Raw genomic sequence first — 23,979 nt, 5'->3', positions numbered from 1 at the left:
GGAGCATTTATTTCTTGCACAAAGGACACCATGTGTCTGAAAAAGTTACATAGTGAGTTACGCATACATTTGTGCATTACGCATTTATGCATACAGTTACGCATTAGAAAGCTACTGGCAGCAATATATAGAACTACTGAGCTTCCATAATCGAACTATTTTATTTCACTTGGCAACACTATCAAAAAACGTATTCATAATGTCTGCTAAAGAAATGAAGGTCTTTCTAGGAGTCAACCTTGTGATGAGCTATCACATCCTGCCAACAAAAAAAATTTAACCTATGAAAGGGCCCGAAGGTCGAAAGTAAAACACTACCTTCGAGTGCTCTTTGAATTCCCGGACATTGGAGTAAACAATGTCTACATTATGTACGTCAAACGGCAAGCTACCGAGCCTGCTATGCCCGCTCTGACGTCGCTTCAATTTTGCCTTGCAGTCGCATGAGTTCTAATTCGAAATCTTTCAAGCCTAGAGTGGAGCACAAGTCTTGGCCAGATATATACAGGCGCATAAGAATAGCCCACAAGACAACAAGCTCTTGCACACCAAATTACGGCAGCTCGCTCTCGAAAGAGGGGCACGAATGATGCCAACTGAAAGCTTGAAAACTGCACATTTAACGGCTGCAACATTTGCAATGTTCACTAATGCTTCCCTACTGCAGGAAATTGTTTCATGGAGATTCAAGGTGGAAGCAGCTAAGAAACTCGCATAAATGTTCCGTTCCCTTAAGGCACATAGAGACATATATGGCCCAGAAAGTAAGATATAAGCTCCAATATATTTTTGAGCAGTGTTCCATAGGTGTTTGGAAGGCCTAAATAAAAAAAAAAATACAATACATTAATAATATCGTGGCTCATTGGCTTAAGCACCTGAGGGAGTTACACAGTTTAACTATTACTTTTGACAACATAACCAGCAAACGAGAAAAAAAATACAAGAACACCATTGTGCAGTTTGGCAAAAAGCTCTTTTCACACAGACAAGCGCCATTGCAGCCAGCCACACAATCAAGTATGATAATGGAGCCCAGCTGGATACTAGACTGCGTGCATCTTTTTCCAAAGAGTGTGGTAACTAAGTTAGAAAGGTCTATAATGTCTTCAATACCATCAAATCATAAAAATTAGAGGCTATGTGACAGAAATCATTGCAACAAATAATTTTGCGATGATGAGTGATCTTCAAGAAGGCTAGTATAATAATGCACACAGTCATTTGAAGCCGTAAGGATAAAGTTTAGACAGATCCATGTGCTTCTTTTCATTCCCATGAAAGTAAAGTATTTAAGAAGAAACCTGCATAGGTACTAGAGATTCATATTTCCCTAGAGTTTTTATTTATGAACACTGTGGTGCCATAGATTATGTTACCCACCTAGAAAAAAATACAGCAGGTAATAGATGTAAGCATGCCTGATGGTCTCCCAGGTAGCTCTGAGCACAGTGGACCTGATGTGCAGGTGCATTCTCACTGACGCCACCTGGAGAATAAATTCGCACAATGCTTTGAAGAACACTGTAGTGACAACAGTGCAGGCTTAAGTACAGTTTACTTGAGGGGAAGACTTACTTCTGGAGCTTCCATCTAAATGCATGGAAACCGATAAATGATGTGCAGCATCTGCCAAACCAACCTTGATGAAATTTGTTTTATTTAAACAAAATAGTTGAAATGAAATTGGGAGGTCATTGAATTATCAAGAGGTTAAATTATTGCCCCAGAAGTGCACAGTGGGCTATCAGGCAGTGGGGAGGTCCGAATTAATTTTGACCACTTGGGTCTCTTTAACATGCACCTAAATTTATGTGCATGGGTGTTCTAGTATTCCACCTTCATCATAACGAGGCTGACGGGAATCAAACCCACGACCTTGGGCTCAGCAGCAGAATGTCATAGCCACTAGGCTAGTATGGCGAGATTTTCTATTTGGGCTATCAATTTTCGCACAAGAATCACTGAAAATCATAAAAAAGAAATAAAGAAGATCAAAGCACCAGGTTTACAAGGCCGCAAGAAAAGTCTACATTGCAATCTTGTAAACTGCATCTGTTGAGACCACAAAATAGACAAAATTGATATAATATGCACTACTCTGAATTATACCAACAATTTGGAGAGGTTATGGAAAGCTGAAGTAAACAGTGCAACAATTTCAGGTAAACTCTGAACTATGCTCTGTTTCTGACATAGCAGGCTAAAACAGCTAAGACAAGAAAAACATCTAAGAAAACTAAGACATCTGCAGCTAAAAAATAGTGCATAATATATAAAAGATATAGGCCCACGTCATCTAATCTGATGTAAAATTTACTCTCCTACAATTATACCTCAAAATGACATATTCATTACATGAAAGGCATCCAAGATCTGAACCGACCTGCCACCAAACAAGTGTAGTGACATGTTTCTATAAACAGCAGCCACAGCACACAATTTGCACTCGCGGCTAACGTAGTAGGCCACAGACTGAAAGCACAAAGACACGCAAGTACTGTGTAAATTGACATGAACTTGCTTCTTAAGGTGTTGCATATCAAGAGCAACTGTACTGCAAAGCGTGCCGAGTGAGACTTCTAGGACCACTCTACTATATAGCTTCCGCAGCGTTGTCTGCAGAACTGCGTATAATATTACCGTATTTGAATGCTGTAGGCCACCAAACAGACAGTCACAGAATTATGACATATGTTTTTAAAGCTGAAGGTGTAAGGAATTCATAAAAACTAAATTTCAATTCAACAGAATTAACTGGCACTTGATAGGGCTATTTTAGCTGTCAAAGTGAATGGACTTCTGCTAAGTATATGTGTCTCATGCTCTAACCAGCAGCTTCAATTCTGCAACTGAAACATGTGCCCTAAAAATACTGATTTACTTTCTTGTTAAAAATTTACTGCAGGAAGACATGCTCATTAGAATTTCGTGTGAGACCCAAGTATGTTTAAGCCGTTCCATTGATTCATCACAACAATCATCACGAGGCCTTCTATAAGCACATCGGTACAAAAAATAACTTGATCTCTACTGCTGTGCCCTTAAAAACTTTGGCTTGTGTCATTTAAAGCACATGGGACAGGGAAGAGAGGAAGAGCACCAACCTGTATTGGAGGGAAGGCAAGGCAGGACCCTTTCGCAGCCAACTGGGTCAAGTGCAGGCTGACAGAGGTGAATGCTCCATGCAGCACCAGAAACACGTACGCCTCACTCATGCAGTATTCACCCCTGCACAAGCACAACCTCTGAGCCTAGGGCCATCTCATCGTGTTGTCTTGCCTGCAACTGCTACAAACAACGGGCTTTGGTGAAACGCACATTGACCGATATTACGTGGGCCCTAAAGAGGAGACAAGCAAACACAAACAAGGCACACCCCTCGTGTTTCTCACATACTCATTTTCCACACTGTTTGAAATTTTCATTACAAATTATCCACTCGTCCAACCTTCCACACTTGAGCACGTTTCGGCGGCATGGTAACATTAGGTCCATTCGATTCACCTGCACCTCACTGCAACAGGATGTCTACACGTCACCATACATTTCAAGTAGTGCAGGCTTCTTACAAAAAAAAAGGGGGGGAAAATTGCAAGTGCTATTGCACAGCATTCACTAAATTTGTTCTGCTACTACTACTCGCTTTGCATTAAACGTATGACAATGCTTGCTTGCAAGAGTCCTTACTGTCACTCTTTACAGATGGCTTTCTACATAAAAAAGCAGGGGTATTGAAAGAAAATTTCCCATACTGGATCTTACTGAAAAAAAAAAAGCTTCATGCTTGTGTTGCCAGTTCTGTTTGTTCGAGTGTCGGAACATGTTCTGTGGTTCCATTTACACAGATATGCAAATTTTGGGCCCAATTAACGAAAGTGTTTGGCATTACCGAGAAAACTTAGAGGCACTTGTTGCATCAAGTGAAACTTTGTTTAGTGAGAATCTACTATAAGTACCATATTTATTCATTTGTAATGTGCCCTCAATTGCGGCATGCATCTGACGTTGCAAGCAAGGTGGTTTCCATAACTGAATAAATAATAAATAAAATGCCCTTGACTGTTCACTCAGCAGTTTTTCATGATGAGCAGTAATAGAAACTTTATTGTATCCAAGCTACAGTAGATCAAGCGTAGACCACCATTACTGACAGAAGCCTCCTTATCAATCAATAACTGTCCTGAACATCGCATTTTTAGTGACGCTGCAAAAATGTTAGATACCCCATTTCCTAAGTGGCCTTGCAAACCATGGCAGCTTAATTATAGTGTTCAGAATATATACTATATCCTAACAAACTTACACGAGGCATGCATAATTTTACCCAAGCTCCTACAGCTGCAGCAACATATGGATTGGATTGGATTACAGAAAATTTTAATGCCAATGACAACAGCTTGCCCCTATTATAGTTTTTGTTTCGTACTCAAACCTAAGATGCATGCCATCTTTTAGTACACTTTTCCTTGAAAAATGTGTGCGTTACAATATAGTAAATACGGTAAAAGTCAGCAAAATGTGCTTGAAAAACTGCTAACAGTGCGATATCATTCACTGTGGTATAGCAACTAGCTGAGGCTGGATGCTTTTTGATCAAGAAAATTTTTAAGATTGGTCATACAAAAAAAAAACACAAAATTCAACTCCAGAGCTCTTACTTATGTCTGAGGCACCACACTGCTGCCACATTATGGGTGCAAGAGAAAGTTTAGAAAATTTTTCTTCTAGGTGTTATTAAATTCACTTTTTTCAATCAAAGCAAATGCCAAGGACTATAAAAGATAACATCTTGGTCTTGCCTGATTTATGGTTTGCTTTAATGACTGTTTTCGAAGGTAATGAACCCAGCACCACAACCAGATAAATTAGCTGAAGCCTGTGAAATGCTATATGAATGATGACACCCGCTGGCAATAGTATCTGCCACCACTGTTCCATAATTAACCGAAGAAAGCCCAAGCACCATTCCGCATAAAGAAAATTTAGAACAGTTTTAGATCACTTACTTATGGCCATGGAGAACAATGAAATGCTGCTTCAGTTATAAATTAATTTCCTAAGCTTGCCACAATTGAAAGTTCCCTCCAACATGTAAAAATCACTACTATGGCTCTTGATCTATGGTTCTCACGCCTAAATCAGCATTTTGAAGTGTCAAATTTGTCAAACTCAATAAGATACATTGGGCTTTTTGAGGGTTAAAACGTTTCGCTATCAGCTGGACTGTGCGCTGCATACACTGACTTTATCCTGCAAGAGTTTCAAGAAATTCAAATAAAAAGACTCACTCCGACGATGGGGTGCAGAGCACGTCCAGATGGGCATACGGGCTGCTCGAGATGCCCAGTAGTGCACGGACAAAGACAGCCCCAGCAAGTGCTCGCAACATGGCATGACCTTGGCTACGTGGGTGCCCAAAGTGGACCACTTGTGCCAGGCGTGTCACATGTACCACAGGAACCACTGCAGAGGTCACGCTGCTTTACAGATGTGCAAAGTGTTGTTTCACTATAGGAAGATAAAAATTAGCTGTGCTTGGAAACTCGGAACACTCTCGCAATGCTGTTTACGTTCGGCTGGTCAAAAGTGAGCACTTGTATCACTAGTAAACCTTCGACAGAGGCTGGTTAGTGTGCCTTCATGGCTGAACACACTGCCATGTTTTTGATGAAAGACTGGTAAAAGAATACACAAGACAAACAGACAAGGTGATGTGTGAACTGATTTATTTTTCTTCAGGCATGCGCCTTATGTACAGAATTCGAAAACAACCCCCCCCCCCCAAAAAAAAAAAAGAAAGGGAACAACAGATTAAAACCACACGGCTCACTTACCATGAACTTATCAAGCCACTTACCAAGTCAGACACATTTCTCTGTTTTCTTTGTGCATTTGCAACTTTCAAAAATTCTATTTTTCTTTAATAGAGCAATCGAAGGGATGTTGACACATCCACGCTGATATGCATTTGAAATACTTCATTTGTCTCTTTTTCTGTCTGGTCCTTCATGTCATGGAAGCACGGTTCACACATGCATGCCACACAGTGCGCAGCTAAATTTCCGGGGTATGTGATTGGTGAGCTGTGTGGTTTTAATCTGTTGTCTCCTTTCTTGGGGCCCTGTTTTCTGTTATTGTCTTTTCAAGTTCTGTACATAAGGTGCACAGTGGAAAAAAAATAAACCAGTTGTCAATTTACACATTACCTTGTCTGTCCCGCGTCTTCTTTTACAAATCTTTTGTCAAAATCTTGGCAGCACGCTCAGCCATGAAGCTCGGAGCACACTAGGCCGGTTCATTCAGAGCCCCATGCTCAAGCTTAGAGCCCACAAAGGTGCTTTTCCCTACAAGCTTGAAGTAAGATCGAAATCCAACAGAACTCAGATCACGTGGTTCCTCCAACTGCTCTACAGCAGCTGAATCTTTAGCTGAGGCATTGTTTTTCAGGCTCCAATGTGGAGAGGGCTCTGCACAACTGAAAACTGAGTCGAAGCATGGTAGGAACCAGTCACACATAACATTACTGTAAGATTCCACCAAACTTGAGCGACAACACAACAGAAGCATTTGATTTTTAATATCAACCATATGAGGTCTACAGAATGAAGCCAGGGAAAACTATAAAAATTTAAGCATTTCTCTCTCTTTTTTTTTATTGAACTGTATAATTAATCTAATATTTTATGAGGAGCACACGTGCCCATTTCCTCCCACGCACTCACGTTGCCACACTAGCACGTTGTGTACACGTCGAGAGCCAGTGCAGGCATGGGAGAGGTGCACTACAGCTGCACCCTTCCCCTCCCCCAGGCTCATGAGAAAGGGAAAGGTATTCAATGCACAAGAAGGACAGCCTTCCCGCAAAGGTAAAAAGGTATAAAAAAGCATTACCAGAGGGAGAGCATCTCTCTGGCATCCCAACCTCGAATCTGACCAATGACCTAATGGATACCTGCTGCAAACAGTGAGTGGCCACGTTGCCCGACTATCCCGTGCCATGAGGCAAACCTATTTATTACAGAATGTACTTTACCTCTGCAAGTGTTGCTTGTCACCCACAGCAACAAGCATCCTGAGGGCTGACACCGCTGGTTGCCTCATTCGTTCGAATCCAACACAGCTGCGATTACAAGCACTATGGCTTGGGAGTACTATGGTTGGGGAGGCTAGGGCTGAAGGAAAGCTCCAGATCTAGCCAGACAATGTCGTTCCATAATACTCCCCAACTCATAGGCAACTAGCACCGTCAGCTCAAACAATTTTTATTGCTGCGAGCAGTGCCTGCTCCTTAAAATCTTTAATAAAGAAGAGTAGACATAAACATGGAAGAACAGATAACTTTGCAAGGGGTGGTAACCAAACCCACAAATTCTGCATTATGAGTGTACTGCTTTATCAACTGAACTATAGTGATGGCTGTCTCTCCTACCACATTCTAATGTATCTAATGTACATGTATAGAAAAGACGGGGAATGCGGGAGATGGCAATTCAAGACGATGAGCAAAACGTGAACAAGGTGAATGCAGGAGCCAACGTTTCGACAAGTGGACTTGTCTTCTTCAAGGCCTTGAAGAAGACAAGTCCACTTGTCGAAACGTTGGCTCCTGCATTCACCTTGTTCACGTTTTGCTCATCGTAATGTACATGTATGTTTCACCTAGCTCTGCAAGTGTTAGCCAGCCCACTTGTGACCATGGTGGCAAACGTGGGATAGTGATTACCAGCAGGTGTCGTATAGTATGTAGACTTTCCTATGAAACTGTAGAAAATTCATCCCTCATCCATAATCAATTGCACAGTTCAATAAGAGGAAATCAGCCAATTTCTTCCATGCTTTCCTTAGCTTCATTGTATGTTGGCTTTATATGACTCCATCTGCCCTTAGAAATTTTAGCTGCCATTTTTACTTCCTGTAGTAAGTGACTTCTTAGTCATTCTAAAAAAAAAACGTTTTCATAGCACACACATTGATTCAAAGGCAAGACTGCTGATGGGTGCATCAAGAGTTGCATCCCTTGCAATCAAGTTTTGCAGAAGCTGAACCAACATGTCACCAAACTTCGCTCCACTCAAATTGTTTCCTTACAAAATGTAGCAGCACAAACTTGAGAGAGTCGACAGCACTGTCATTATTAGCTAGACAACCATGCAGCAGCAATCACATGCAAAGGTTGATTGCAAACAAAATTGAGACATTCACATAAAAGGCATTACATTCAGGTGACTAATGTAAAGCCAGAGCTAACGAATTACAAAAAGAACATTAGAAAATTAAATTACCTGCATTTACAATATCAAAAGATTAATTCTGAGGACTGTTAGCACTAGCCCTCAAGCACTGTTACCTCCCTGACATTATGATATTTCATGCTCTCCAGCAAGCCATCAATTTTTTGAAATAAATTTCAGAGGAGTACTGACACAAAACATTTCTCTGCTTTTATTTCTGCTTTAATACGTAGATGATGACGTATTAATCACAGCACGAAACCTCATTTACTTCAGAGCACGACTGGTAATTATCTGAAGTCTCGTTTGCAACGACCAGTCCCAGTTTCAGTTTCAGAGAGCAACAACATGGGCCAGAGATGGAATGTAAACACAGATGGGCATGCGATCGGAAAAAACTGATGTATGCTCTGATGCACATGCCAGCAAGCACGCTGGTGTGCGAGCTTCATGTTGCTAGTATGAACGTCTGCTATGGCTGCACGTGCTTTGCAATGTCCCCGCCGCCACCATCATTGTTCTCGTTTATGTCGTCCAGTGGCGACAATTTCCTGAAGGTGGAAGTTGCCGCCATATTAGACATGTCCAATCGCTTTCGATTCCACCCACTAGAAATCAGCAATTCGAATATTGTGGCCAGCTACAGTGAGGATGAACCTCAAGACCCCTGCATTGGCCACGTTCAATGGTAAGACATGACAAATCAGCATCGAATGTTGTGGCCTGCATGGTATTTAACACAACAAAAACTTACGCTTAATTACCCAATTGCAGCGACACGGAGAGCGTTCCACTACAAGCAACAACTGAGACGAGGACATGCAAGCAGCATGGCAGGCAACGAAAATTCGTGACGTAGTGTTTTCTCGGTTGTTTACAATTCTTCCTTGATGTCGATGTCGCAAGATGCTGCGTTTTGCGGTTGGCTCTGTGCACATACTTTCAAATTTATTTTAAATATGCTCTAAGCTACATTCGGCATTGATATGTGTTGCAGACGATGTGTGTGTGCCCACATAAATCGATTGCACGTGTTATCTCCACTAAAAAATTGAGTCAGTACTCCTTTAAAACAACATCAGTGTTTTCAAAATGGAACCTTTGCACACGAGATGCACAATACATAAGACGCACAGATGGGTGGGTAAGTGGGTGGGTGGGTTGGTAAGTGGGGGGTTGTGGGGGAGGCGGGGTTGGGAATGAATTCTGTAAATATATACTTAGTGGACATGCCCATTCTGTTTGCTGCTACAGTTCTAATAGTCTGGGCTGGGGTACGGAGACAGGCAGCTTCAGCCAATCAGCACTTCACCAGCAGACGAAATGGACACGTCCACTTGCAGAATACGCCCCCTGCTGATATGAGCTGCAGACAAAGATGACGTTCCACAACCTTTGCGCATGTTCCAATGATTCTCTGTGGCACCTTCAGCCACACAGTATATATTTCCATATTGTGTTACTAGAGGGGAATGTGCCACAGAAATCATTCAACTACTCTGGGAATGATGGAAGTATGTCATTGTTTAAAAAGATTTTAAAGGGCTTAAAGGTATTGTTAAAGGGCAATTTTATGCTGCTGCACTACTATACAACTTACAAGTAATTAAATGCTACCTTCCTCTCAAGCAGCGGCTTGTATTCGTTCAACTTGTATTCCTTGCAGCCATGGCTATGTCCCACCTCCTTGTCTACTTCCAGTTGGTTTGAAGCAAGTGTTTTCTGCATTTCTTTTCAATGCAGTTATTCTCATCAGCCTGACAAGTAGTGCAAAAATACAACTGCTGCTTGATTGGAAAGTACAGTGCTGATAGTATTATTCCTGTCTCTGCCACAAGAAGAAGACAACAACCCCTCTGTGTCCCACCATCAACTGTTGCTACTGACTATTGTTAATTCTTGTTGCATCTTTTCCCATCCTTGTCTTTGATCCGTGCAATGTTACAAAAGCTTACCAAGAGCCCAGCTTTTCAGAATAAACCCTGTATTGCCTTCTTTTCCACATGCGCATGCCTTCACAAGTAGACAACCACTGCAGCAAACAATGAATTTTCAGGTGAAAATGTGCCATCGATTCGCAGAAAAGTCTATATTTCTTGCACTTGTGTTATTGTTTTCATAGGGTAAGAGATTACTATGTATACATATGCATCAAAAATAAGCTTACTGGAGCAGCATGCTAGAAGTACACCCAATGACATTACATCTGAAGCAAATCGGGTCACTCGCCTAATAATATCGCATCACTTACCCATTCTATATAGAATGGGAAAAAGCTGGGGAAAATGCAGGAAGCAGCACCACTGCAACCTGTAGCAATGCAGATTAAAACCTAATAATAAATTACACGGTTTATGCAGAGCACTTAAATTCGACCCTCGATTATCACAAGTGCTACACTGCCAGCTCAGTTTGACATCCAACCCAAACAGCTCAGTGTGACATACCAGCACAAACATCAAAATTGTTTCAGGGTCCCTCCAATGATTTCGGCACCTTAATAAGGTTTCCAATTGGGCTTGTTGGTTTTCCATCATGAAGGTGTAGTGCTGCATGTAAAAGACGGACAAAAGAAGGAACACGGTGGCACACACCAAGGGCGAACTGGTTTATGCTCCGTGTATGTGACAGTGTTCCTTCTTTTGTCTGGGTTTTAGACGCAACACTACAGGTTCTTAAGTTGGATACAGTGTGACTTATATTGTTCACTGCATGCAGTTCAGCTGTGTCTTATGCTTTAGAGTAAATTAGTGTTTTGCTGGAACTAATTCACCCAATGGTGTTAGTTCCAGGCTTAAATAAGTGTTGTCCCTTTGTAGCATGCATTTCGCTATATCTAGATGTATTCACATTAACAATCACCATGGGTGACAAACTCTTTAATTCAGACAGCTCCTTTTATATGGAACATGTTGAAAGTGGCACGGTGGTAGAATATGTAAATTCAATTAAGCTAATATTTGCCACACAGCGAGATTGAGCATTGTTTGATGACAAGAGGTAGATGCTCACACAGATCTATGTATTACCCATCATTCCTATACTCGATGAACCACTGCGCTGGCTGTGCGCAGAGACACCAACAGCAGATTTCCATCTGATATTCAGAAACTCAATGGAACTGACAGACTGCTAGCATCCATTTCAACGTATTCTTAGATCCACTGTAACTGGGCTTGAAATCATGCTCCTGACAGCACTACATGAGCAGTGGTCAATGTGGGGGCTTACCATTCACGCAGGTGACGTGATACATAGCTAGAATGAAGACCGCACCAAGCAAGCAAATGTGGTACCATGGTGAGTTTGTAAATGATGTCAGCCAACCTGCACAGACAGATGAACATCATGGACATCACAAGAAACAGTTCACGAGTACAACTACCAACACTTGCATCAGCATTTCTTAGATTAGAGCTAAAGCCTTTTTGCATGCGTGGCTGGTCCAATTGACGCTCTGACCACTCACAAATGCAAGAAGCACCGAAAAGGCATTAGCATCAGAAACGGCATTAGCATCAGAAAAGGCATCTATACAAAATCATGGTCTATGGCAAGTTACAGCTCGAAGGCCGAATGTGGCTGTCTATTTGCCTCCATCTGGCTTGCTGACCCCCTCAAATTATTTACCTACTCCATTTCAAATATTTATATCAAGATAAAAACACACTGTTACCTGTAGCATTACCAAAATAAGAGCAAAAAGGAAGGAAGGAAAGAAAAAAACAAATAAAGAAAGAGAAAACCGCACAATCTTATTGACGTGACAGAATGTTCTTCAGCAAATTGGTCAATTTCTCTAGGACAGTCGCAGTGCGTCAGAAGGTATTTAAGAACTGACTGACCACTCACGTCCTACACCCTACAGCCCCCAACTCGTTAAGAGAAAGAAAAAGAGTTGCAGCACTTAGGGTCTTTCACATTGGCATAAGATATTGTCACACTGTAGTGTCACGTTGTAGTCGATACATGCATGTACATCCTTCACTGAGCGATAAACATCTAACCTTTGCTGGCCAGTGAAAAAAAAGCGGTGACCTGAGAAAGATAAACAATGTACGCATGTCAATGTCCCCCTCTTAAAAAGCATCGTCCTGATGCTACAAACATAACAGGAGATAAAAAAACAAAAAACAAAAGCATGCTTAACAAAGAAAAAGTAACAACGACATAGAGTTCCAAATTTTTTCAGCACTGGTAGAACGGCTTAACCTGCCCAACATGGACAATTGGACCACACTGCACCACATGGACAAGTGGTACCTGGCACGACCTCATAGTCCAGTGCAACAATTCGTCGGATTATTTTGTACAGTCTGAAGTAGTGTTGCAGAAGTTTCTCACTAAGACCTCATCGGCATATTGTGGTCCGAACCCAAACATGGTCACCCAGCTGTTGCTCCACGATGACATGTAAAAAGCCAACACGCTTACCTTGCACTTCCATCAGATGTCACATTATAGTGACAATGAAGAGAACAATCGCAAAACTGTGAATGACGAAACTAACTTTTTACTGGGCGAACCTGTGTACACAAAAGCAAGCTACACTCAAAGCACAATAGCAGAGAACACAGTTGGCGATCGACGAAATCTGATCTGCAGTGCAAGCACATCGGTTTTTTTTTTATGCATGGGTCATCAAAGGTACCGGAATAATCGCATGTGCCCGCACGTCTCCCAGAAAGTACTACACAATTCACGCCGTGCATGTAATTAGATTACGCAAGGTTCGGTGACAAGAGACAATGGATAGAACCATCAATAACATTCAAGAAACTTCCAATACATGCGTGCGCATCCTGCACTGAGCGATAATGTTTAACTTTTGTTAGCCGGTGAAAAAGCGGTCACCCGAGAAAGATAGACAAGTACATGTGCCAACATCAAATTTCAGTATAAAAACAATCATGAGGCTTTTCATTTGACTTTCAAAATCACCTGCTTTTTATCTATGCATATCTTCATTCAGCCCCACTTGCAAAACTGAATAAAATATGCAAAAGAATATCAGGTTTTATATAACAAAGCCAGTCTTCCTATCAGAGGGGAAAGGTAGAGAGGTTTTAAAAAACCTAAGCACTTCTTACGAGTTGTGTATACGAAAGCATTAATGTCCAACAGTGCACCGTTGAGGGGTCCCTCTAGTTAGGAACTCCTCGCAAGCAAGCAAGCGCGTTGAGACGCTTGGCACATTTTGATATGACCTGAACTAAGGCACAATTAGAATGCAGGCGAGAGCTTGTGCAGACAAGGAACGAGCCGATAACACAGATTTCTGAGTGCAAGAGCGAGGGCGATGTAGTGTCGCGGTGATGCGCTCTCCCCTCATGCAACACCTGGCACACTGGTGTCGTTTTGCTCACTCTGCTCCGTTAAGGTGCACTCGTGCCGTAGTATCGCAGGTAATGGGAATTTAGGCTACTGCAAACGCCGGACGCTGGCTTATTCGCTCAATGAGCCATTTGATGTTTTCGCATCAATGTTAGACCAGCTGGAGCTTTTACAGCGAAGGTGTTAAGGAGAGTTTCAGGATTTTCATGTGGCAGCGGTGATGAAGACTGGAGGTGTGGCAGCACAGTCAGCATCAAATTCAATCAAATAACAGCCAGCAACGCAGCCTGCATCAGAGCCCTAATTTGCTTTGAAACGTAATTATCAGAAGTTATAGACCGGCAGTCCAGTATTCTACCTCTCAACCACTCTGCCAATGCAGTAGATAATACCGATGCTGAAGAGCACTATCCCACCCACAGCTGCCATGATTGGCTAGCAAATGCTCAACATCTGTGTACTAGATAGAGCTGGCGTCCGCGCCATCTTTCTGTTCTAGCATGTCGCCTTCCCAGCTGTGAAGGCGATCCTAAATTAAAGGGGCCTTGAAACATCTTTTAAACTGAGTAAGGAAACATTGGTTGCCGATCTGTACAAGAAATGAAATTCTAGGGTTTAAGTGCCAAAACAATGACATGGCACGCCGTAAGCTGCGACTCTAGATTAATTAAAACAAAGGCATGCTGTAGCGGGGGACTCTGGTTTAATTTGGACCACCTGGAGTTCTTTAACGTGCATCCAGTGCATAGTACATGGGCATGTTTTCATTTCACCCCGATCGAAATGCCACCGCTATGGCCGGGATATGGTCTCACGCCTTCGTGTTTAGCAGCACAATGCCGAGGCCACTTTGCCACTATGATGACTGCAGATCTTACAAGAGGCCCCTGTGAACATTTCATTTCAGCCAAATGTTATTGCACTGCATGTAGCAGGGAATTTACAATCTCATGTCGAAAACAGCCAATAATCACTTGCTTTTGCTTCCATGGTGTCATCATCACCACCGAAGCTATTGGTTGATTTTGTGATCGCGAGAAAATTCTCAGTAATACATAATTGCTCATTTGGAGTTAAATAAATGAAAACATATATTGTTCTGTGATCTTAAAAAGGGAGCAAAATCATTTCATCTATGCACTGATGGTCTACGCAAGACTGTTACACATAACTGCATCTGCTGCACATGGCCTTTGAGATAGCAGCGTCGTGCTGCGCAGAGTAATCTGCCGCATCTACCACAGGGTGCCACAATGAGCCCTTTTACTGCCGAGACACTCAATTTTTGGGCCTGGTTTTTGTCCCCTTGGCTTCCCCAGCGTAGCTTCCAGTGTGCTAGTGGAGACTAAAAGAGAGCGAAAGTCACATATTGGTGCAATAACTCCACTTATACTTGAAGAATTCAAAAAAATATTGCAGCATGAGATTTATGAGATTATGTCCTTTAATAGCGAGGCCATTCTATGATTAGATAGAAAAGTCTTTGAGGGCCTCTTTTACCTTTCTTCTTCTACATGTAAAGAAAATGAATGACAGCGTCTGCTTTGTCTTCATTGGTCTACTTTCTAGCAATCAGCTTCTCCAGATGTTTGCTGAGTGGTGCTAATGTCCTCTTGCTTTCTTCAAAGACTGGCTGTGGCCAGGTAACATCACACTCAACATACTGCAGAGTAGAAAGCAGCACAGGGCATAGCTCACTGGTGGCAATGGGAAGAAACTTTGGCTTGTATTAGCAAGGCGAGAATGCTTTATCGAAACAACTCTGAGGTACATGCAACTTAGAACAAGGCCCAACAACTATGCCACAAAGACACTCATAAGAGTGCAAGAGAGCAACTCCAAGCAACTGTGCTGACACTACCCTGACAAGCAGGAGCATTAAAATGAGGAAAGGAGGCTCTTGAAAATAGACCATTTGCTCATATTTGCAAATGTGCACTCCAACATACACTTACTTACTGCACATTATATTTTGGCAACTATAACGTCACTGTTTTGTGTTTTGGGCAAAACCGTCATTTTTTTTTTTACTTCTACCCTAAGATCAGTACACATGCATTTTAAAGTGAATATCTTTCTTTGCCTCTTTCGTCCATTTTCGTGGCCGGCAGCAATCAGCAGTCAGTAGTTGATGGTCTGTGGTCGGACTTATATATATTAATAACATTAACTTAGGTATTGACACTAACATGCGGCTCTTCGCAGATGACTGTATTGTGTATAGAAAAATCTATAATGAACATGATGTTCTCAAACTGCAGGCCGACCTAGATCGTATTTGCGAATGGTGCTCAAAGTGGAAAATGAATTTGAATACCGGTAAGTGCGTCCATGTGCGGTTCACTAAGAAGAAAAAAGTAATCGATGCCAGCTACAGTCCAATGAAAAATATATTAAGTAATAAATCCAAGACTAAATATTTGGGCATCATGCTGTCAGGCGACTGCTCTTGGCGGGCACACGTGGACTATGTAGTTGGCAAAGCGGCAGTTGCTTTGAATTACATTCAAAGAAATTTAAAATGCGCAAATCCTAACCTTAGAAGCACGGCATAGCTAACTTGTATACGACCTATTTTGGAATATGCTTGTACCCTTTGAGACCCGTCATAGATATGTCTTATAAATAAACTAGAAAAAATACAAAACAGAGCAGCCAGGTTCGTTCTCGGGTAGGTACGGGAGGAAGTACAGTTGCACAGCAATGAAAACAGAGCTCAACTGGGAATCCCTGTCATCTCGCCGAAAGAAGCTGCGGCTAAAGCTTCTGTATGAAATCTATCACAACAAAATTGGAATTGATAGGGAAATGTACATAAAACCACCAAACTATATATCAGCACGCACTGACCACCAGTGCAAAATTAGAGAATACCGGGCTAGGACGGGCCTGTATGCCAATTCTTTTTTTTTTAAAAACTATCACTCAGTGGAATCGACTGTCATGTGAACAGATGTGCAGTGAGAATCAAGATGTATTCTTTTCTTGCTTGTATCCCCCCTGCTGTAACGCTTTCTGGCTAAGCGGGGATGTCCGAATAAAGAATAAAGAATAAAAATAAAGGCGTCAAGAGAAAGGGCATGTTCTCTCCAGGGGCAGGAAGAGACCATCAAACGTGAGTTCTGTGGCGTCCGATTGTTTGTACTCAGCATGGACCGCCCTCTTTTCCCACTGCCTTCCCCCCACAAAGCAGCTGCAGTAAAGAAACATTTTGTTCACTCATTCATTTGTTTGCCCGCTCGCTCAAGCTATTTACTTACATTGACAATCATTGTTGATTATTTCTGAACAATTTTTCTATTCTGCCCCAATCATAATGGGGTCACCACAGCCGAGGATCGAAACAGTGACCTCATGCTCAACAGCAGAACACCATAGCCACAGGGCAGCCGCCATGGCAGACAAACTCTGTGTGCAACTTTGTGCACGAGTCTAACTGACACAAGCAGGAGTGTTTCGGCCTGCAGTCAAAACAAGTGGCCATGTAGGGCAGCACTTTGGGAAGGGCTCAGCATGGACCTTTGCCCTTCATGCCGCTTTGCAAGGACATTTACCTGTTTAAACAGAGGGAAACAGACAATGTTGGATGAAAATTGGCTTCCACTTAGCATTTTTTATTCTCTCCCTTTCTTATGGCAAATTGTTCACGGAACGATCGGGAAACCTCTGCAGTAACTTTTCCCGTTACAGTTACTAATGTCTAACAATGTGACTTTTATTAAATTTTTCAATAGGATACCCCTAAATTTGGGGTCAGGTTGGAAAGCGGCACAATAATTTAAATTTGCAAAATACTTTCAAACACTTGTCACACTCTCAACTCTTGGCTCTGATACTATCTTGACCGGTTGAGGTGGGCCTTCACCGCAAGAATCAGGAAACGACAACGAAGCTGGGCATTGTGATGATGAAAAAAAAAGTTGAAAACATTGTGTTCACTTCATTGGTACATGGCGGTGACTCTTGGATCTTGAGGGGTTCTGATTAACCTGGGAACCAGGACAGCCTTAAATAACCCCTTGCGGTCTTGTGGTCGTCAATGTTTTCTTGGGGACCCTGTGGAAGTATTAATGATTTCGTCAGGTTCTGCCGTCGATGACCTCCTGCCCTTCGTGTTTTCTTCTCTTCGTCCTTCCCTCTGTGTCAGCTCGGGGAATAAAAGGGGTGATGCTGTTTCGGAGAAGAGGGCAATTATGTCGTCATGGGGACGCCCACTTGAACGCTTCTCACACTTGACTGGTCGATGTCCAGGCTTATCGTAGCAACCTTTTCTGGGACAAGGCAAATAATCTTGTCGCCTCAATGTCTCTCACACTTGACAAGTCGATCATAACAGCTCCATAAGCTGGGTCTTCCTGCGTGTGTCTATCTACCATCAGTTCTCATTTCCGAGTGGCCAGGTTTTCTCTCCTGCAGTCATGTGCAGTTGCATTCTGGGCTAATGCTACCGTTCTGCTCCTCAGTTTTTCCTGTGCAACACTTGGGTTTTAACTCGCCAACATTCAGCTTACTCTGAACGTTGACTGAGGGAAATGAGTGGACCAACCAGCCAGCACCTAATGGGGGCCTGAGACACCTTTGGAATGAATCTATATGGTTATCACCAGCTAATGCATAAAGTGACGCAGTTATTTCATCTGAAAGTTAAACGCTTGATGATTAACTGCACATTCCTGAATGTTACAAAGCACCTGATGAAGCGGTGCACAGCATGCAGTGTAGTAAATAGCTGACTATAGATACGAATAAAGGAAAGCACATAATATCACACCAGTGTAATATCCCTAAAACTTTACCGCAAGACATCCACATGCCTCTGAGAACATTAACTCATATGTGTCTTGATATTCAGGTAGCAAGCAACTTTTCTTAAAGCACAGATCTATACTGCATGATGATGGTACTGTTACCCCATAGTGACAGCAAGAACTGAAGAAGAGGAGAGTGAAGTGCACTTGGGCTTTGTGCAACGTGTCATCAATTAAAGTGTGTATGTTGAGATTAGTACCCGCTTCAAAAAAGGCAATTCAGATACCGCTGTATAGCACAATAGACTGGGAGAATAAATTTGACACCTTCAGTGTAGTTGTTCCACAGGCCACAGAGAGGATGCATTGAGGTACGAGCACACTTTTCTTCACCATGATCAAAGGCACAGGCTCGACAATAGCACCAAATGTATCGGCGTCGAAGCCACAAGCAGCAACTCAAAATTCTGGATAAGGAAAGTGCAGGTAAGACAGCATCTTCAATGACGGTGAGAGCACGTGAAAAGGTAGCAGGTTGTTCTGCAAGAGGAGAGAAGAAAAGCTCACTGCTACTGTATTCAACAGTGGAACCCCACTAGTGTGGGGAATCAAGGCCAAGAATTACATTGTGAGTGGATTTAGCAAGCACTGCAAATTCAAATGGAAACACATTATCGGAGAAATAAACGTTTGCAGTGCACACACCAATAGTTCAGAGCAACTCTCTACTCACAGCACAAAATGTATTAGTGTTATCACTTTACGGCCTAGTTGGATCTTGAAATCCAGGCTGATAACGAAGACACTCACTCCTGTGTCCACTAACGGCAATGTAGTAACACTGTCCACCATTACACGAATCTTATTATGGCACAAGGAGACTGGCAGAGGCATAGGGACATGTAGCCAAAGATGACTGGTGACCGCCTGACCTCCCCTCTGTTGGTTGTGCCACCTAGTTTTCCGGCAGCGGTGACGTGAGACATTGTCGCGAAGATGGAGACCTGCGCTGGCATGAAGGCAGCATTGTCAAGCTCCGCACAGAAGCTGGTGAGTCGCTACTGTAACTCGCCTGGTGGTTTGTCCTGCTATCAGAGTCAGAGGGCCAGCCTGTTCCCACACCGTGCCGAATGCTACGGCAATAAAAGTATGTGGTTGCTCATAGGACAGTGGTGACATGCGACGGTGATGACAACAAAATCGGGTGATGTGGCCGCGAATGCCACATTGGAAGCAGATGGGGTGCTCACAGGATGCACTGAAATTGTCAGCAGAAGAATAATTGACACAGCCATCCCACACTAGAAACTGCGGGCGCTCTGCGTAAGTAACCGTCATGGAACTGGAAACTGGGATGCACGTTCATAGCAGGGTTTGGCACTCTTGGACGAGGCGCATAGTTGTAGGCATCTACAGAGGCAGTGGTGATGATTGTCTCACCAAAGTTGCAGGAAGAAAAAGGGTCTCGAACCCAAGGAGTCGAGAGGGAAACTGCCCCACTTTGGTCAAGCGCTTCCCACACCACTTGCAAATCACTGACACAAGGTTAGCTGTAGCAGAGACCACATCATCACTGGTGACATTAGTTACGTTGGCCAGGCAGCCGAACTTTGGTGTGATACACCGCGCTTTCAGAGCTTCAAATGTGTGGGAAATGCTGAATGATGTCACTTACAGACTCCAGACACTTTTCCAATGAGGAACCGGTACACATCCTCAGCAATCCCTTTTAGAAGATGGCCAACTTTGTCCTCTTCCGTCATCTGAGGATCCAAGGCCTTGCACAACTTGAGCAGTTCCTCGATGTATGTCATGCAAGTTTCGCTGGGAGCTTGAGCTCATTGCATTAGCGTTTGCTCTGCACACTTCTTTTTAGCTGCTGGATCTCCAAAGCCATTTTTTATTTCTTCTACAAACATTTCCCATGCTGTCAAGCTTTCTTCATGGTTTTCAAGCCACAAAGATGCGGTTCCCTTGAGGAGGAAGGCAACATTGTTAAGTTTGGCGATGCCATTCCAGCCACTGAACTGAATTGCTCCTTGGTAGACACTGAGCCATCCATCCACGTCTTCCCTGGTTTTTCTGGCGAAGGTTCGTGGTTCGATGTAGGGCTGCCATGGGACACTAGAAGAAGGTGGCCGGTTGTTGCCGTCAGAAGCAATCTCTGGTGGCAGAATAGCAATTTGGAAAAGCTCCACAGACTGCACCTCTGCGGTCAGGTGATTATCATTCTTCAGGGGCGCTATAGTTTTACCCTGTTCTTCCACCAAAATTGTTACGATATGGTGCATTCATTTAAAGATGAATTAATGAAAAGGGTATAAAGGGTTGCCGCACTGGCACCAAGCCACTCCAAAGACAAGTGCGCTTCATCGTCCTCTTCTTCCGTCCTTGCTGTCACTATGGCCTAACAATACGAACATTCCTTTTGAACAGTGTTATCCCATCCTGTGTGCTACAAAGGTTTCATCCATCTGATCATTAATACTACAAGTTGCATTTTTAGTTGCGCACACGGAAACTTTGCTAAGTCCCAGCAGGCCTTAAGCTAACAGTTCGCTGCTGCACTAAGTTGACGTAATCTAGAATATGATTTATGGTACATGTTCTGCGCAGCCAACATTAATTGATACCCTGAAAACAGTTCAAGATCGCTGAAATCATTTTGTTTTTGTAACTATTGTCACACCGCTAGCACTTCTTTACTGAAGTCAGACTTCATCATCATCATCATCATCATCAGCCTGTTTTATGTTTACTGCAGGACGAGGGCCTCTCCCTGCGATCTCCAATTACCCCTGTCTTGCGCCAACCGATCAGACTTCAGTCTTCCTAGAAAGAAAAACATAATTTTTCATATGCTGCACAAATGCATTAATAAAGCATGAACACTATTGTGACTATGTTACTGATGATCTCGTGAGGATAGAATTTTCTGAAGTCCAAGTTCTGTTACTGTCACACAAAATAGTGCTCAAACTTCTCTTAAGTGATAAACATATTAAACAAAGCCAGCCACATTTTCCTGTCCGTCACCTGTATAGAGTCACAATTTCCCTCAAGATGGCTATTGTAAACATTTTAAAACAATTAACATGCCTTTCTTTTTTCTTTTATTTGTGAACATATGAATAAATGATTTCTTTTTCATCTATTCTTAACAGTCAATGTAGCCCACATTTAGAAAAAACACTAACTTACCTTACTGTTAGCCGGTGTACAGGTGTTCAAAACAGTTAAGAACGATTTCATGGCACAGATCGACATACGTGCCAATACAGACACAAATATGTATGAAAGAAGCAGCATCAGTGTTTTGCTACTCGTGCCAGTTTAGCACGCCTGATTATCAGTAACATGTTAGCACATTTAACCTATTTATTGCATACAGTACCGCTGTTCCTCTATCTACGTGAACTTTCACATGGTGCTGTTGGCGCCAGAATAAGCGAGCAGACAAATGAATCAACAAAGGCAAGTCACTAACTTATCACGCGTCTGTACCAGTCGTTTTCCTTGGTCTTCTGCTTCCCTGCTTACACAGTTACATTCCCTCATTCAAACTACTATACATTGGACGCACAAATTAAGCAACACGGGGCACAGCATTCTGCCCTCGACATGCGAACTCGAAAGCATTCTTGGATTCAATTCATCCTTTACCACCTCCTCACCGATGAAGCCGTCGAACGGACAAAACACGTTGAACTGGAGGAACACCAAAGCGATCGGGGTGAGAATAAACTGCACGGCTAGAACTGTCTCGATGGTGTGCACACACCGCCAGAAGTGAACCTGAAGTAAAACAAAAAAGAAATTAATGAAAAGGCATGCGCGGAAGCACGTGCGCGCTTTTGGAAATGTTGCGAGGAACCTTTTTATCGCTTCGTACAGACATTCACTCTCGTCCATTACATAAAGGATATCGTACCTCATTTCTAAACCACTCCTTCACGTTGCTACTCATGTTTCCCGGGCTACTCGCGCATCTCTAGCTCTCTAGTCAATCACCTCAATGGCGCTGGCTCATCTTGGCTATCTTAGCATCAAGTTTGGTATTCATCGACTTTCGAGTCAACAACTTCAAAAGTTATAATAAAACGTTACAACTATATCAGATACAAATTGCACAAACAGGACTTGATAACATGTTTATTATTAACTTGTTAATTATCTTGAGAATCATTTCTTCTTCATAGGTTTTACGTATTTGACGTGGTCAAACGTGTCCTCCAAGATTGCATTGATGCACATTTTCGATCTCGGAGGCCACCATCAAGGACTGAGTGTGTTCACGACCATGGTCACATCCATAGTCTCCCATAGAGTTTCGTACAAAAATTTTTGTATGAAACTCTGTGGAGTCTCCTTTATGAATTTTAGGAAACTATATGGTCACATCACGCTACGTTAGAGCAAGCTTTTAGTGGCGGTAGTGATATATATATATATATATATATATATATATATATATATATATATATATATATATATATATATATATATATATATATATATATATAAAGCAGGAGCCATCGTTTCGACAAGTGGACTTGCATGTCTTCTTCAAGGCGACATATAACAACTCATAACATAACGACAAGAAGCAACATATCGGTGAAACGGGACAAACAATGAACGTCAGATTAAACTGACATCGCGCGGACACAGCTAACGAGCTTCCCAAAGCCGTCGCCGAGCATTCCAACGAACCAGGTCATAACTTTGATGAACTTTCATCTTACAGTCAAATTTCCGTTATGAACGAGAAAGAATATACAGAGTATCGTACCTTATCCATAAGTTCAAGACATTGCAACAGGCATAAACGTTTCAAAGGGAGCTTTAAAATCTATTCGCTATGCTAAACTTCAAGCTACAGGTTTGGTTGCTTAGTGGGGGCTTTTTCTCGTTTTTTTTTTCTTTTATTTGTGCATTCCATTTCAGTATTTTTTATTTTTTTTTATTTTTTTTTCTTCAAGAGCACCTGTTTCTGACGCTCCTATTATCTCTTTCAGACACGATAGCCCTCGACCACCAGCGAAAGAGGGAATAGACGGGTGCTGAGCACGCCGCTGACACGCCGGTTGACACATGATTGACAGACGGCCGTGTCACTGGCCTTGTGCACAGCACTCCCTTATTCTCAATTCTGCACCCTCGCCGCAAACATACCTTCGCTCGTTGCCATGCCTACCCGCCTTACGCCCTCTCCCCTTTAGAATTAAGAACCCCGCCTATATATACTGTGGCGAGGAAAGCATATGGTCGCCATGAAGGAGACAAGACCACTTATCGAAACGTTGGCTCCTGCTTTCACCTTGTTCTCGCTTCACTCATCGTCTTTAATTTCCATCTCCCGCCTTCCCCCTGTTTTCCCTGGATCACCACCACTAAAACGATTTAAGAAGCCAACAAACAGACACCAAGAACAACATAGGGGAAATTATTTGCACTTATTCATTGAATTAAAGAAATTAGAAATTAATAGAAATGAAAGTGGAAAACGGCGCTGCGGTAGGCCAGTTGGTAAGAGCTTCGCACGCGTAATGCGAAGACGCGGGTTCGTATCGCACCTGCGGCCAGTTTGAGCGCAGCTCAATAAGCGCCCGTTCCTGCGTTGAGCGTCGACGTGCCGCGGCGTCTTCGGCGCAACCGAGCGT

At 42.6% G+C, this 23,979-nt stretch overlaps 1 protein-coding gene across 2 annotated transcripts in view; it reads right to left on the bottom strand.

Annotated features, from left to right (window-relative positions):
* Positions 1-22,367, bottom strand: part of LOC142559923 (nucleoporin NDC1-like) — a 59,612-nt gene extending 37,245 nt beyond the window's left edge. The window contains exons 1-7 of one of the 2 annotated variants that reach the window (XM_075671619.1): positions 22,248-22,367; positions 21,991-22,111; positions 18,644-18,856; positions 11,466-11,561; positions 5,292-5,466; positions 3,108-3,231; positions 1,384-1,489 (exon numbers count right to left, since the gene is read on the bottom strand). In XM_075671619.1, the coding sequence (XP_075527734.1) occupies positions 1,384-1,489; positions 3,108-3,231; positions 5,292-5,466; positions 11,466-11,561; positions 18,644-18,856; positions 21,991-22,111; positions 22,248-22,283 (871 nt within the window). In that variant the 5' untranslated portion in view covers positions 22,284-22,367. The remainder of the gene's footprint in view (positions 1-1,383; positions 1,490-3,107; positions 3,232-5,291; positions 5,467-11,465; positions 11,562-18,643; positions 18,857-21,990; positions 22,112-22,247) is intronic. The other variant, XM_075671620.1, reaches the window with a different exon arrangement.
* Positions 22,368-23,979: the final 1,612 nt, after the last annotated feature.

The sequence above is a fragment of the Dermacentor variabilis genome, chromosome 10 (genome assembly GCF_050947875.1).
Source record: "Dermacentor variabilis isolate Ectoservices chromosome 10, ASM5094787v1, whole genome shotgun sequence".
Lineage (NCBI taxonomy): Eukaryota > Metazoa > Arthropoda > Arachnida > Ixodida > Ixodidae > Dermacentor > Dermacentor variabilis.
This window is presented reverse-complemented; position numbering and strand designations above follow the sequence as displayed.